Genomic DNA, 17,200 nt, shown 5'->3' on the forward strand with positions numbered 1-17,200 from the left:
CCTCGCGGCCCGCACGCCCCGCGCGCCCCGGGCCTGGGTCTCCGAGTCCCAAGCCCTGGCCTCCAACGGCGTCGCCTCCCCGCCCGGAGCCGGGCGTCCGCGAATGTGCGGGCCGGAGATAAGGCAACGCTATTATTATTTTTCAGGAGCCTCCATTTGCTCCCAAGCGAAGTTGTAGTTTTCTGGATGATCGGGAGACCGGGTCCGGACCGGCCAGGGCAGAGTCGGGCCCTTGCAGAGAGCCCGCCTCAGCAAGTACCCCGGGGAGATCGGGCTGGAAGGATGAGGGGCTGCGGCCGTGCACTTCCGCCACAGTAGGAGGGATCTGAATTAGACGCTGGGAAGGAGTTGCAGGCTGTGAGGTGAGAAGCCCGGCGCGGGTTAAAACGGAGGCGTGTGTGTGTGTGTGAGAGAGAGAGAGAGAAAGCTTCCCCCTCTCCCTGGCCTAAAATGCCCTCCTGCTCTGTCCCTCCTCCGAGAACTGCTTTAAGCAAGCCCCGCCCCTGTGGGGACCCTCCAGTGACTAACTAACGTTAGTTCATTCATCAGGAATCTCCTCCTGAGCCTCCTACGCGCCAGGTGCCGAGGTGGTAAAGAGGAACGCGGCTGTCTGCTTAGAGATAATCGCAGTGGACAGCCTCACAGTAGGAACTGACTGCTGAAGGTGGGGTGCTGGGAGCCCCAGCGTGGGTGCAGACCTGAGTAATCAGTGACCCTGCAGGTGTGTGATGCGCGTCCAGAGAGGGGCAGGTGAGGAGAGCGGGTGGTGCCCAGATTAGGTTCCAGATACACGAACAGACGTGGAAGGGAATCTGGTGGTGGGACAGCTGTGATGCATCTAGTCAAATGCCTTCAGAGTCCCCTTATGAGTGTCTGTGTTATGTCTTTACTTTGGAAGCAAAGGGTTCGGAAGACGGGTTTTTCTGGTGCTACTCAGTTGCTTTGTTGCTTTTCTGGCATTACATCTCTACCTGCGACCTCACCTTGTGAGGTGTTGAAAGTTAAGATGCTGCCATGTTGGGGAACCTCGGACAGATGGGGGTGTGGAGGTCCAGTGGCCATGCCTGAGGATAAGGAGGGAACTGTGTGTGTCTCCACCTGCCCTTTCACTTTCCCTGTGTTACAAAGTACAGATCAGTGAATAGTAACCGCTGGTCTCTCTGTTGTCACCCTGTGTGTGTTGGCTGGGTCGTCTGCACCACAGCCTTGGAGGTGTAGGGATCCCTGAGCCCTACCATGGGGATATGGTGGGCTGTGGTGTCCAGGGGCTCAGCGAGTGCTGAGAGCTGTGTGGTGAGTGTTTCCCTCTGTGCCCTAGCCAGGAAAGACTATAAGGTGTGTACCATTGCCTTGAGCATGATTTGAAGAAAACAAGAGTAGAGTGGGTGGAGACAAGGATGAAAGTCAAGGTATCTTTAAATATATGCTAAACATTGCTGTTTACATATTCAAATTAGTTGGGCAGAAGGCTAGTCTGAAAGCACTGTTTTTAAATAGTGTTATTTCTCTCTGGTAAACTGCATGTGGCTGTCTCTTGTGACTTTCCCCATCTGTCTGGAGTCATTTTCCCTGTGCTTTATCCCCTACCTCCCAGTGCAGGTTCTGCTGGGTAAGGCCTATTCTGGCTCTGTTGTCCATTCAGCACACAACACTGGTGGTCAGTCCTCCACCACTAACAGGGTGGATTTTCCATTCCTTGATGCTCTTTGAGGGCTCTTCCCATGCATGTGTCTTTGTCTTTCCAGCCCAGTTTGTAGAAGTCTTAAGAGCAAGGACTTCAGCTCCGAAGGTTCAAGATAGTGGCCCGCTTGGCACGTCCATCTTGGGTCCTCTCCAGTAGGACCTGGCCACCGAAGGTACCAGAGAGTCTTGATTATGTTTCTTCCTGCATGTGGCCCTGCTGGATGCTTGAAAAAACAAAGTCATGTTGAAATGCCACCGCTCTTCTCCCAGATTTCCTGCCTTGTTCATCCAGTCACCCCTTCAGGGAAACTCACATGTAGTGGTACTGGTGAGGGGGGTATCTTTCTCTCTGTCCCCACATGTGAGGACCAGCCACATTGACACTTCTTACATTTCCCAGGGCTTCTCCGAAGGGCTGGTCCCTGTGGTTTTTGTCAGTTTCTCTGTCACCACCCCCCAGAAACGACTGCAGAAGACCAGAACATTGAAGCCAGCGATTTCTGTTTGGAAATAGGGTCGTCTTCTGCCGCTGACCCCCATCAAATCCCATCATGCCCACAGCCCTGTGCCCTCGAGTCTTGGCTCCGAAGGAAAGCGAGGAGCCCAGGAAAATGAGGAGCCCACCTGGAGAGAACCCTTGCCCCCAGGGGGAGTTTCCCAGCCCTGAGTCCTCCCGTCGCCTCTTCCGCCGTTTCCGCTACCAGGAGGCAGCAGGCCCCCGGGAGGCCTTGCACCGACTCTGGGACCTGTGCCGGGGCTGGCTGCAGCCTGAGAGGCACACCAAGGAGCAGATCCTGGAGCTGCTGGTGTTGGAGCAGTTCTTGACCATCCTGCCCCGGGAGATACAGAACTGGGTGCGGGCCCAGGAGCCTGAGAGTGGCGAGCAGGCTGTGGCCGCAGTGGAGGCACTGGAACGGGAGCCGGGGAGACCCTGGAAGTGGGTGAGCGGAGGGGGTAGAGCCTGGATGGGGAGGGAAAGGGGCTGGGAAGCCCCGTGCCCCCGTGCTTTGGCGGTGTCTTGCATCCCCTGTCCTAGGCTAAGGAATTCTGTCTCAGTCCTTGTACCTTGGTTAGGCACAGACTAGAGTTTGGTTTCCTAAGAAAACAAGTTTCGCTCCCTAAAGGCCCTAATTTGAGTATGATTGTGTCATCCCTCTTTACAGCCCTGTGCAAGGCCCCCGGTGAGCCTTTTGTGGTCAGCTGTGGAGTTAGTGCTCAGCAGGCCCAGGGAGGGAGTGGGGGGTGGTTCTGCCCAGTGCCTTGCAGATCCCACTGGCCTGACCCTGGTTAGGGATCTCTCCACCCAGCCCTGAAAAACTCTCTGGGATTGCAGCTCAAGCACTCTGAAGACCCTGTGGTGATTGACGATGGGGACAGCCATCCAGACCAGGACCAGGAGCCAGAGCGGCTGCCAGGGGAACCCCAAAGCAACCTTACAAAGTGCCAAGACATCCAGCCCATGGCCATGGCACAGGGCCTGGGCCTCACAGGCAGACTGCCAGGCCAGCTCAGCGGGGACCCAGGTATGCAGCCCATGGGACTATGGGAGTGGTGAAGTGGGACTTACATACCCCATCCTGTGCTTTTAGTGGTTTTTGTTAAGATGATGGCCCTTTATATCAGCAGTATTCTCCCGTCGCTGAGGAGCTGTGAGCTATTATCAGGGTCTAGATTCCTCCCTAGAGCGATTGAATCAGAATCTCATGAAAATGTTTGTCCTCTTCATAGTGCTAGGTCCTCCCAGAGGAAATTCTTCTGTAGGTAGGTGTCTTTAAGGTTGTGCCACCTTATCTCTTTGAGGGTACATCTCTGTGGGCTTTGTTGGTTTGGGGACAGCCAGGGACTGTCACTGTACCACCAGGGTCCATGGCATGAGCTGAGCATGGCCATGTCTCTCAGAACCTCTATTTCCTTGGCTAAACAACTCCTGCTTGCAGGATCATTATGATGCAGGAAGGAGATATAAAAATGCTTTGGAGGGTAAAAGGTGTTATATTCAGTGTATGGGGCCTGAATGTCACCTAGGTATGGTTTTGAATATCTATACAAAGTGCCCCAGTTGGCTACAGGCAAGTAGTTTTGTCACCAGAAAAGCTTGACTTTGTATTTCTAGGTATTAACTTGGGCATGCTTGTAAGCCCTCTAAGCCTTGGTTTCTTCCTTTGTCTGGTACAGCTATTAGTTACCTTTTTGCGTTTTTTGAGGATTAAATGAGATACAATTTGTAAGATGTTGAGTGCAAGGCCTGAATGGCCCGTAAGTTTAAGTTGAAGTAATTATCATGGGAAGTTGTGGCACCTTCATGCTGAAGGAAATCTGTGGCATGTGTGTGAGTCTTGGTGGACTTGCCAGTTCGCTCCATAGTTCCCATGGAAGAAGAGAGTTTGGGAAGCCAGGAATGCATTCTTTTGATTTGCAGAAGTTGTGTTTGGCATTATAATAAGCTTCTCAGTAAATAAATAAGTAAAGCCTATTAAATTTCTCTGTGCAAAACTATACTGACTTCTGTACAAATCAAATAAACTCTTCAACCTCTCCTTGGTTAAAAGTCAGAACAGTTGTGTTAGTTTGTTTCAGCTGCCGTAACAAAGTACCACAGACTGGGTAGCTTTACATAACAAATTTACTCTCATAGTTCTGGAGTCTACAAGTCAGAGACCAAGCTGACAGCAACATTTGGTTCTCCTGAGCTCTCCTTGGCTTGTACACTGCCGCCTTCTTGCTGTGTCCTCACATGGTCCTCCCTTTGTGTGTCTGTGTCCCAATTTCTTCTTATAAGGACACCAGTCATATTGGCTTAGGGCCCAGCCTAAAGACCTCATTTTAACCTAAAGAGCCTATCTCCAAATATAGTCACATTCTGAGGTACTTGGGGATTGGGACTTCAGCATATGAATTTGAGGGGTACACAATTCAGCCCATAACAACAGGCATAAGGGAAGCAGCCACTTGCCCAAATAAAAAAATGCATGTATAAGTAGTCTGAGTTGTGCACGAAGTGGTCGGCCATAGGAGGGATCCTGTCGTGGAGTACAGGAAGATACTCAGAAGGAGTGGGAGGAGATTCAGGAACCAAAACAGCCTATGTAGGTGCTTCTTGGTGAGGTTCTGAGATAAGCCAGCAACCACGGAGGGGATTTGGGTCAGCTCTTTATTTCCATAAGGAACAATCAATAGACAAAGTAGACTTGATGAGAGTTAACAATCTGGAAAACCTTAAACATTAGGGCAATTTATCATTGGATGAGCTACCAGTTAGAGCCATATAGTTCCTACTCTTGAAGATCTTCCACAAAATCTGGATTTTATGTAGGGACTAGAGTTTTCCAATGTGATTCTCAAAAGTGTCCCTGTATTCATTTATCCTGGCCAAAGGTAAGGTGGGGCTGTCGTCCATCTCCCAGAAGGTGGCAGGAGGGAGCAGAATTACAATACCCCTTCCTCAAGATGTTGGTCAAAGGGTACAAAGTTAGGATGAATAAATTCTGAAGATATATAGTGACTATAGTTAAAAATAATGCATTGTATACTTAAAAATTGCTCAGAGTAGGTATTAAATGTTCTCATCACAAAAAAATGTCAAGTATATGGGGCCGGCTCGGTGGCGCACTGGATGGTGCGCCGCTTGGGAAGCGCGGCGGCGCTCCCATCCGAGGGTTCGGATCCCACATACAGACCGGCTCCCGCTCACTGGCTGAGCGAGGCGCGGGAGCAACACCGAGGCTTGCGATCCCGTTGCCGGTCCCCGGTCCGGTACGGGGGCAACACTGAGGGTTGCGATCCGTTGCCAGACACGGACAAAAGACAAAAAAAAAAAAAAAATGTCAAGTATATTGGGTGATGGATATGTTAATTATCCTGATTTAATCATTCCACAGTGTATGCATATGTCATAACATCACATTGTACAGTTTTTGCACACAAAATATACAATTTTTATTTGTCAGTTATACCTTAATAAAGTTGGGGGGGTGAAAGTAAATAAAATAAAAAGGATGAACAAATAAACCTTAAGATTGAACATGCACATAAAAAAATACTTCCTCCTCAAATCTTCACCCACCTAGCCCGAGCATCCCTTTCAGGCAGCAAAGAGGCTGCTTTACACCCAGATTGTCACTGCCACCTGCATCGGCTGCTTTCCCAGTCCTTTGTTCCAAATATCTACTCCTGCACCTGTTCTTTCCTAAAGACTTTGCATCCCAGGTCTGATAGGTCAGGGAAACTAGTTTCTGATGTTAGCATTGGTATTGACTTAACATGTTACCTGGGGTTAACCTGTAGGATTTTTCTCTACACTGAAAGACTGTGGTGCAGTTTTCCAAGTCTTATCCTGTAAAAGGAGCACCTTTTGAAACACAAAGCTCATTTTTACATAGCTGCACCATTGGCCAGGTGTGAGGCTCACTGCTTACAGAAGCCTGAAAAGGCGTAGTTGCCGATCAGAGGAAAGAAAATATTAGAACATGGTAGAGAGGAACTGACTGATTAGCTCAGTTGGTTAGAGAGTGGTGCTGATAACACCAAGGTCCAGGTCCAGGGTTCAGATCCCTCTCCTGGCCAGCTACCAAAAAAACAACATGAGTAAGGAAGGGTGATATGGGTTGAATATGTCCCCCAAAAGTTCATGTGTTGGAAATTTGATCCCCATTGTAACTGTATTAAGAGGTGGGAAATCTGATTATGATACTTGAAAGGTGGGGCCTTCAGAGGTGATTGGATCCTGAGGACTGTGCCCTCTTGAATGGATTAATCCATTTATGGAATGATGGGTTAATGGGTTATCAGGGAGTGGTTCTGATGGCTGAATAAGGAGAGCAAGAGAGAAGGCTAGATCTCTTGCTCACGCCATGCTCACCACATGATACCCTGGTCGCCACGGGACTCCCACCAAGAAGAAGGCCCTCACCAGATGCACCCCTGGACTTTGGACTGCCCAGCTTTCAAAACTGTAAGAAATAAGTTCAATTTCTTTATAAATTACCCAGTTTCAGGTATTCTGTTGCGAGCAACAGAAAACGGACTGATACAGAGGGTGAGATGGTTCCAAAGCCACTTTTGTATGATGGTGGTCAGGGCACTGCTCCAAATGCTCTTCCAAGAGTGCCTAACAGTGATAAAACTCTATTCTTTACTTTAAAAAAAAATCTTTTTATTGACAAATAAAAAATGTATATATTTATTGTGTACAATGTGATGTTTTGACATATGGATACATTGTGAAATAATTAAATCAAGCTAACTAAATCAAGCTAATTCATTGCTTTACATACTTATCAACTTAAGGTCTACTTTGTCCACCCATCCAGTGAAAGTAAAATAAAAAATAATTTTAAAAAAATTTACTCGGCAATTTTCAAGTACATAATACATTGTTATTAACTATAGTCATCATGTTGTACAATATTATCTCCTGAACCTGTTCCTCCTAACTGAAATTTTCTGTCCTATGACCAACATCTTCCCAATTTCTTCATATCCCAGCCTCTGATAACCATCACTCTACTCTCTGCTTCTATGAGATGGACTTTTTTGAAATTCCACATATAAGCAAGATAAGATAGTGTTTGTCTTTCTGTGACTAGCTTATTTCACTTAGCGTAGTGTTCTCCAGGTTCATACATGTTGTCACAAATGACAGGATTTCCTTCTTTATTAAGGCTGAGTAGCATTCCGTTGAGTATGTACACCACATTTTCTTTATCCATTCATCTGTCAGTGGACACTTAGGTTATTTCCATATAAGGTTATTTCCATATATTGGCTATTGTAAATAGTGCTGCAGTGAATATGGAAATGCAAATACCTCTTCAACATACTGATTTCAGTTCCTTTGAATATATACACAGAAGTGGGATTCACTGGAATATATGATAGTTCCATGTTTAATTTTTTAAGGAGCCTCCATATGATCTTACATAATGGCTGTACTAATTTATATTCCCATCAACACTGTACAAGTGTTCTCTTTTCTCTGCATTGTCAGCAACACTAAATGTATAAATTTATATGACGCTGGAGTCCCAAAATGATTCTCACTGCCAACAGCCCTTATTGATACCTCAACTAGGTAGAGTTTTAACCTTTTTTTTCCCTGTATTTCAGATGACAAAGCTGAGGTCCCTGGGCCTGCCAGGAGTCGAATAATTATTGGCAGTGCCAACTTGAACCCAGGCATTCTCTCTTTTAGCCCCCATTGTTGTATCTGAAAACAAAGTAACAGAAACTCTTGTAATGTGCAAAGTGCTTTGCATGGGCATCATTTTGTAATCCTCATTTTATAGGTGAGAACAGAGACCTGAGGTTTTATAAAAAATGCCACGAAATGGCTCTGTGTTGGTGTCTCTCTTGTGGTTTTCTTTGCTTGCCAAAGTTGAAGTGGAGAAGAGCCCCAGGGAACTCAGGAGGTGTCACTGCCAGGCCTGGCCCCCTTTGGGACACCCTTTTTCCATCTCTTGCAGTTCCACAAGATGCCTTTCTTCAAGAAGAGAGTGTGAGGGATGCACAGCTGATGACCACCCTCCAGCTGCCTCAGGTGAGTGATTTCTACAAGAGTCCTGGAAAATCCCACGTTTGCCTCTCTGTGCACTACAGGGCAGCTTTCCAAGGACCCCAACCAGCTTGCTGTCTACTACACAAGATATTCAGCCTTAGCCAGAAAAACTAAAACAGGCAGGACATGAGCTTATAAGACACCCCATCTCTCTTCCATCCCTCACAGTCCTAGCTGCTCACTGGGCTGACTGTCGGGTCACCTTCACCTTTGGGAAACCTTGTGCAGACAATGATGGCAGAAAACGAATGCCCTTGAGTCCACATCAATCACCTTCAGCATTTCTAGGATCCCTTTCTATGAATAAAGGAGGCCTCTCTGCTCTTTTATTAAATATGATTTTTTTAATTTAAAAATCCTCATAGCAGTAGCTGTATTTCAGAAATGTTAGGAAGTGGAGGGAAGAAAACACAGATAATTTCAGTACCATCACAACGGTGTGGTGAGCTATTAGTGAATTTCCTTGGCACATTCCCCATTCATGTTTCCATGAAAGGTTTGCATACTCAGAGCTGCAAGCTAGTCTGGCAAGTCTCTTACTCATCTCTTTCTGGCCCAGTTGCTGCTATTAGCCATGGTTTCTGACCATATCCCCTTCATCTTTCCTTCTAACACTTTCCACTGGCTGGCATGATATTTAGTCATTACAGCATCATCTCCTCCCACGAGAATGTGGGCTTCGTGGAGATGTGGAATGTGTTTTATTTTTTTTCCAGTTGATAGAAGGTTGTATGAAGAACAGTAGACACACTATTAACGTGTCTCAGCAGAATGTAGGAAGCTGAAGAGTTTGCCTTCTGCACAGATTTTTCAACATGAGTTTTAACTTGGAGTAGGGAGGGCCAGTGATGGGAAGGAGTCAGCCAGGTGTATTAGTCCGTTTCTGTTGCTCATAACAAAATCCTTGGAACTGGGTAATTTGTAAGAAAAAAAAGTATTGCTTATAGTTTCAAAGGCTGGGCAGTACAAAGTCCAGGGAACACGTCTAGTGAGGGTCTTCCTTTGTGGTGGCTTCAGAGACACAGGGTATCACATTGTGAGATGGCAGAAGCAGAGAGAGAGAGACTTTCACATGCTCTCCTTTTAAAACCTTCAGAACCATGCCCACTATTCCAGGAATGGATTAATCCATTCATGAGGGTACAGTCCTCACAATCTAATCACCTCTTCAAGGCTCCACCTTTCAACTACCACCATAGCATTTCCCACCTTCTTAACACTGTCACAGTGGGGATCGAGTTTTGGGGGGACATTCAATCCAAGGCAGCAGGTCACCTGGGGCAGGGGACGTCTCTTTCTTGCCCTTCTGCTATGCCAAAGCTGCGGCATGCACCCATGTACCCTGATGCTCAATACATACATTTCAGCATCTACTGTGCCATGTGACCATTGCAAAACACAAATGATGCAAATGAGGTAAAACCCATATTTCTTATTAAAATCAGTACTTTTAACCAGCATAACACACAAGGGGTTGCTGTGAATTTAATACCTAATGAGGTCTGATATTCATCTTTGATTTCCTCTGTGTCTCCACTAAATGCCATAGTGAACACAGTACATAGATTTTGATAAATCAGTGTTATTTTATCACTCTGTTGAAGACATAGTTTCTGCCCAGTGCACTAAAAGTCAGCATCATGTAGATCTTACTTTTTAAAGTTTTTTTTTTTAAATTTTTGTTTCATTGTGGTAAAACACACATAGCATAAAATTTTCCATCTTAACCATTTTTAAGTGTACAGTTCAGTAGTGTTAAGTCTGTTCACACTGTTGTGCAACAAATCTCTAGAACTTTTTCACCTTCCCAAAATGGGAAACTCCTCACCCATTAAACAGTAACTCCCCATTTCCCCTTTCCCCCAGCCCCTGGCAACCCCCATTCTACTTTCAGCCTCTATGAATTTGACTCTACATATTTCATGTAAGTGGAATCAGGCAGTATTTGTCTTTTTGTGACTGTCTTATTTCATTCAGCATAATGTCCTCAATGTTCATCCATGTTGTAGCATGTGACAGAATTTCCTTTCTTGTTAATGTTGAATAATATTCCATTGTATGTATATAACACAGTTGTTTATCCATTCACCTGCTGATGGACACTTAGGTTGCTTCTACATTTTGGCTATTCTGAATAATGCTGCTATGAACAAGGGTGCTTGTAAAGTTTCATTTTTCTTTTTTCTTTTTAGATAATTGTAGATTCACATACATTTGTAAGAAGTAACAAAGAGAGATCCCTTGAACTTTTTATAGTTAATGGTAAAATATATAGTAAAAATCTGTCTTGTAAAAATACAATACAGTATCACAACCAGGATATTGACATTGATACATACAAAATACAGAAAATTTGTTTCAACAGAAGGATCCCACCTGTTGCCTTTTATAACAACCCACGTCTTTCCCACTCTCACCCTCCCATCAGTCTTTGGCAACCACTACTCTGTTCTTCATCTCTACAATGGTGTCATTTCGAGAATGTCACATAAATGGGTTCATACAATGTGTAATCTTTGGGGATTGGCTGTTTTCACTCAGCATAATTCTGTGGCGCTCCATCCACGTTGCTGTGTGTATCAGTAGTTCATTCCTTTTCATTGCACAGTAGTATTTCATGGTGTAAAAGTATCACATTTCGGGCTGGCCCGGTGGCGCACTGGAGAATGCGCCGCTTGGGAGTGCAGCGGCGCTCCCACCGAGGGTTCGGATCCCATGTGGAGACCGGTTCCCGCTCACTGGCTGAGCGCGGTGCGGACGCAACACCGAGGGTTGCGATCCCGTTGCCGGTCCCCAGTACAGGCGCGACACTGAGGGTTGTGATCCCGTTACCGGTCAGTAAAAAGGACAAAAAAAAGGAAAAAAAAAAAAAAGTATCACATTTCATTTAACCATTCACCTGTCGAAGGACATCTGGGTTGCCAGCTTGGGGCCTTTATAATGTAAAGCTGATATAAACATTTATGTACGGTTTTTGTGTGAACATCAGTCTTCATTTCTCTTGGATAAATGCCCAGGTTTGCAATTGTTGGGTTGTATGGAAAGTGCATATTTAGTTTTACAAGAAACTGCTACATTCCAGAGTGGCTGTGTCACTTACATTTCTACCAGCAATGTATGAGTGATTTACGTTCTCCACATCCTTGCCAGCATTTGGTGGTGTTACTGTTTCTTGTTCCTTCGTTTTTAGCCATTCTGATAGGTGTGCAGTGATACCTCATTTTGGCTTAAGTTTACATTTCCATAACGGCTAATGATGTTGAACATCTTTTCAAGTTCTTGTCTGCCATCTCTATATCCTCTTCTGTGAACTGCCTCTTCATGACTTTTGCCAGTGATCTAATTGGATCATTTTCCTTTTTCCACTGTTGAGTTTTAAGAGCTCTTTAGGTATTCTAGATACTCATCCCTTGTTGGATAAGTGTTTTGCAAATATTTTCTTCGACTCTGTAGCTTGTTTTTCCATACCCTTACTGGGGTTTTTAGCAAATCAGAAGTTTTTAGTTTGGATTAAGTCCAATTTGTCAATTTTTCCTTCTAAGGATCATGCTTTTTTGCCTAGTCCTAGCCCCTAAAGATTTTCTCCTATGTTTTCTTCGAAAAGTTATATAGTTATACATTTTACATTTAAGCTCATGATACATTTCAGTTCATTATCTGTGATCCAATTTGCTTTTAATTCCATGATTTATACTTGTATAAAGTATGAATGAGACTTTGGTTGAGGTTTTTTTTTTGTCCAGTCGCTCCAGTACCATTTGTTGAAAAGGCAGTCTTTCCTCTATTGAATTGCTTTTGCACCTTTGTCAAAAAGTTGGGCATAGTTGTTTGGGTCTATTCCTGGATGCTCTCTTCTGTTCCATTGATTTATATGTCTTTGCTTCCACTAATACTACACAGTTTTGATTACTGTAGCTATGTGTTGTCTTGAAATTGTACAGACTTATTCCTACCATTTCTTCATCAAAATTATTTAAGCTACTTTAATCCCTTTGCCTTTTTGTATGAATTTTAGAATAATCTCGTCCATATCTATGAAAAGTCTCACTGAGATTTTGATAGAAATTTTATTAAACCTGTATTTCAATTTAGGGAGCATTGACATTTTTACTAACTTGATAGTAAATGTAAATTTCAATCTGTGAATGTAGTATGCCTCTCCATTTATATAGTTCTTTGATTTCTTTAATCAGTGTTGTGTAGTTCTCAGCATACAGTTCCTGTATGTGATTTGTTAGATTTATCCCTAAGTAATTCAGTTTTTGAGCAATTGTGAATGGTATTGTATATTTAATTTTGATGTCAGCATATTTGTTTCTAGTATATAGAAGTGTAATGGTTTTTGTTACTATATTTTTTATTCTGTGGCCTTGCTGAATTCACATATGAGTTCAAGGAGGATTTTTTTTAAATAGATTTCTCTGATTCTTTTTTTTTTTTTTTTTTCAAGGTCATCATGTCATCTGCAAATACATAGAGCTCCCTTCCTTCCTTTCCAATTTGTGCCTTCTGTATAGGTTTTTGGGTAAATTCTCTTAGATCAAGTTAAGGAAGTTCCTCAATTCCTATTTTTCTGAAAATTTTTATTATGTGTGCGTGTTGAATTTTATGATTCAGTTGATATCATGTGAATTTTCTTCTTTAACCTGTTAATACTGTAGATTACATTAATCAGTTTTGTTTTTTTTTTTTTTTTAATTATTGAACCAGTCTTGCATTCCTGGAACAAACCCCTTGTCATGGTGTAAACTGCTATTTATATATTGCAGAATTTGATTTGTTATTATTTTGTTCAAGATTTCTGTACCTACATTCATGAGGGATATCGGTCTGTGGCTTTCTTTTTCTTTACTGTCTTTGTCTGGTTTTGGTATCAGGTTAATACTAACTTCATAAAATAAATTGGAATATGCCCCTTTCTCTTATTTTCTAGAAGAGATTGTGTAAAATTGGTGTTAATTCTTTGAACATTTGGTAGGGCTCTCTAGTGAAACCATACAAACCTGGAGAATTGGCCAGGGATAGATGGTAGGTAATTTTAATTATAGATTCAATTTCATTAATGGTTATAGTGCTTATTCATACTATCTGTTTCATAGCGGGTGAGTTACAGCAGTATGTTTTTTAAAAATTGGTTCATTTCATGTAAATTGTCAAATTTACATATGTAGAGTTATTTGTATTAGTCTTTTATGGGATATCCTTTTGATATCTGCAGGGTCTGTAGTGATATCCATTTTATTTCTGATATTGGAAATTTGTGCCTTCTCTCTTTGTTAGTCTTTTTTTTTTTTTCCTTTTTGTCTTTTTTTGTGACTGGCAACGGGATCGCAACCCTCGGTGTCGCGTCCGCACCGCGCCCAGCCAGTGAGCGGACCAGTCTCTATATGGGATCCGAACCCTCGGCGGGAGCACCGCCACACTCCCAAGCGCCACACTCAACCGAGTGCGCCACCGGACTGGCCCTCTTTGTTAGTCTTGCTAGAAGTTTCCAATTGTATTGATCTTTTCAAAGAAGTAGCTCATTGTTTTACTGCTTTTTCTCTGTTAATTTTCTGTTTTCAATTTCATTGCTTTCTGCCCTTATCTTCATTATTTTCTTCATTCTGCATGCTTTGGGTTTGTTTTAATATTTGTTTTCTAGGTTTTAATATTTGTTTTCTAGGTTTTAATATTTGTTTTCTAGGTTCTTGAGGTAGGAATTTAGAGTACTGATTAAGACTTTCCCTCTTTTCCAATGTCAGCATTTTAGCGCTATAAATTTCCATCCCAGCACTGCTTTAGCTACTTAAATACATTGTAGAATAAGATTTTGATTTACCTAGTATGTTGTTGAGTGTATGTGTAGCTTTATATAGCTTTTTGAATGACTATTCTAGGTATCACATTTTATATACATAACTTAGCAACCTACTGGTGTTGTTATTTTACCACTTTAAATGTAGAAACTTGCCTCCCATTACATCCCTGCACCCTCTCCCTTTTATAATACAGTTGCCTTAAATACTTCTTCTACATACATGTAGAACCTCATCAGAGAGACTCATGGTAATTTGTGCTTCAACTATCAAACATTATTTAGAAAATTCAAAAGAAGAAGGAAAGCCTATTGTATTTACTCATATTTTGGCTTGCCTTTTTCTTCCTTCCTTATGTTCCAAGGTTTGCTCTTTTATTGTTTCCTTTCTGCTTAGAGAATTTCCTTTAGCTATTTGGGGGTGTTAGGTCTGCTGGTGACAAATTTACTTATTTTTTCTTCATCTGAGAATGTCTTAATTTCCCCTTCATTCCTGAAGGATATTGTCACCAGAATATAGGATTCACAGTTGACGGTTTTCTTTCAGCACTTGAAAAATATTATGCCACTTCCTTGTTGCCTCCATGGTTTCTGATGAGAAATCTGCTATCATTCAAAAAACTGTTTTCCCTGTAGAGAAGGTATTATTTTACTCCAGCTGCTTTTAAGATTTTTAAAAATTCTTTTGCCTTTAGTTTTCAGAAGTTAAATTATGCTGTGTTTTTGGTGTAGATTTCTTTAGCTTAACCTGTTTGGGGGTTGCTCAGCTTCTTGAATCTCTAGGTTTATTTCTCTTTCCAAATTTGGGAAGTCTTGAGCTATATATTTTTCTTCAAATACGTTTTTATTCTCACCTTCTTTCTCCTCTTCTTCCTGGACTCTGATGATACAGATTTTAGATGCTTTGTTGTAGTTTCACAGGTACCTGAGACTCTACTCATGTTTTCTTATTTTCGTTTTTTGTTTTTTTTCCCCAGTCTTTAGTCTCTCTGTTGTTCATATTGGACAATTTCTATTTTTCTGTCTTCAGATTGACTGAGTCTTTCCTTTGTCCCCTCCATTCTGTTGCTGAGCCCATCCACTGCGTTTTTATTTCAGTATTGTGGTTTTCAGCACTCATATCTATTAGGTATTCTTCATATCTTCTGTTTCTTTGCTGAGACTTTCCTTTTTTTTTTTTTCCTTAAAAAAGATGACCAGTAAGAGGATCTTAACCCTTGACTTGGTGTTGTCAGCACCACGCTCTCCTAAGTGAGCTAACCAGCCATCCCTATATAGTGATCCGAACCCCTGGCCTTGGTGTTATCAGCACCACACTCTCCCAAGTGAGCCACGGGCCGGCCCTTTTGCTGAGACTTTCTGCAAGGGAACTTCAAAAAGTTCATGGAAAGATTTGTATTATCTTTTCATCCTATTTTCCCACGAACTTTTTGAAGTACCCTCATATTTCTTAGCAGAAGCTTTCTGTTGGTTTTTTGCATGCTTTTATATTTGCTCACCGAAGCATTTTATCCTGGCTTATTTTCTTTGTCAGATATTTCTAACATCTCTGTTATCTCAGCATTGTCATCTATTCTTTATCTTTGCTTACTCAGTTTGAGATCTTTCTGGTTTTTGGTATAGAGAGTGATTTTCTACTGAAACCTAGACATTTTTGTGTTATGTTATGCTATGTTATGTTAGGAGACACTGGATTTTATTTAAACCTTCAGTTCAGCTGCTTGTTTTGTTTTGTGTTTTGACATTGTTCCAGCAGGAGAAGGGGAGGGAGTGTACCACTTGTTACTGTCTGATGAGGAAACATCTCAGCTTACCCACTGGATTTCCATTGCTACCGAAGTGGGGTTGTTGCTTGTACATCTGAGTGGGAGTGGGAGTTCCAGCTCCGCACATGGTCTTGTTACCGCAGGGGTGCTTGTAACCATCCAGCAGGGATGGAAGCTTAGGATTCCCATTCATTCTCTGCCGTTGTTAGAGAGGGTGGGGCCACAGTTTCTGTGCTGCTTGGCTGGAGTAGAGCAGTTATTGTCTGTCTTACTAGGCTGCCCCTTTCCTGGTCCTGTGGGGGGTTTTTTTGGGGGGGGGGGGTGTTTGTTTGTTTATTTTTGTCTGTTGGCACTTCTGTGTTGCCAGCTCCTCCTTCAGGCTCAAGTCTGGAATATATGAGGCAAAAAGAAGAACCCAGGAACTCACCACCATGTTGTTCCTAGGGTTCCAAGGTCCCTAGCCAGTCTGCCACCTTCTCTTCACTTTCAGAGTCTTCCTGTGTTTCTTTTATGTACAATGTGCAGGGCTCTTAGTTGTACTCAGTGGGAGGAATTAGAAAAGTTTCCTCTGAAGACTTAATTTTAAATAGATATATTTATCTATTTTTCCTATCCATTCTCAAGTTAAAAATTGGCAAAATATAGAAAGTAAAAGGATACCACATGAGAAGACCTCTATGTGTTCTGATGAACTTCCTTCTGGACTTTTTTCTGCCATTTTATTTGATCCTAGTGCCTCACCGTAGATCCTCAGATCCTCCTGTAGATCATTGTATCCTGTTTTTATGCTTCTTCCCAACATGTAAGCATTTTCCCATATGATTCTAAAAGCTCCATGGATATCCTGCTGAGTGGCTGTGTCAGATTCTGTCAGTTACTGGAGCACTGCCTGTTACACACACCTGGCCCTTGAACTTAGATTTGTGATGCCATGACTGTAAACTTTGTTCTAATTTCTAGTTTTGTGTAGTTTCTCAAACACCTAACCAAGGGTCAAAGGGGAAAAAAAACAAGCAAATCTCTTGTTATATTACTCCCAGTTTCTCTTTTCAGAACTCCCCACCTCATATAACTCCCTCCCCACAGTGCTGTCTTAAAGAATTGGATTCTTTCATATTTCACCAATAATAGCAATAACCATTTTTCCTCTTTAAGAAACTGACATCAAGTTGTTTCCCTCAAGCCCTATAAGGAGATCCCGTGGCTTCCTAAGGCCACTTTCCATTATGTGGAACATTTTGGGGAGACTGGCTTTTCCACACTAACCTTTTCCTAGCAGCAAAGCCACTTAGGGACTCATTAAATGCAGCCTCTAAGGCTCCACTCCAGACCTCCTGACTCAGAATTTGCATTCTACCAAGATGCCCAGATGATTCATATGTGCATGCAAAAAGCTGTGTT

General features: G+C 42.8%; 1 protein-coding gene across 1 annotated transcript in view; it reads left to right on the forward strand.

The window, feature by feature from the left end:
- The first annotated feature begins 217 nt into the window (after positions 1-217).
- ZNF496 (zinc finger protein 496) overlaps positions 218-17,200 on the forward strand; it is a 33,770-nt gene continuing 16,787 nt past the window's right edge. Inside the window, exons 1-5 of the mRNA XM_008579969.1 lie at positions 218-362; positions 1,746-1,856; positions 2,198-2,624; positions 3,017-3,206; positions 8,145-8,218. Coding sequence (XP_008578191.1) covers positions 2,235-2,624; positions 3,017-3,206; positions 8,145-8,218 — 654 coding nt within the window. The 5' untranslated portion in view covers positions 218-362; positions 1,746-1,856; positions 2,198-2,234. The remainder of the gene's footprint in view (positions 363-1,745; positions 1,857-2,197; positions 2,625-3,016; positions 3,207-8,144; positions 8,219-17,200) is intronic.

This window comes from Galeopterus variegatus, unplaced genomic scaffold, assembly GCF_000696425.1.
Source record: "Galeopterus variegatus unplaced genomic scaffold, G_variegatus-3.0.2 Scaffold1997, whole genome shotgun sequence".
Taxonomy (NCBI): domain Eukaryota; kingdom Metazoa; phylum Chordata; class Mammalia; order Dermoptera; family Cynocephalidae; genus Galeopterus; species Galeopterus variegatus.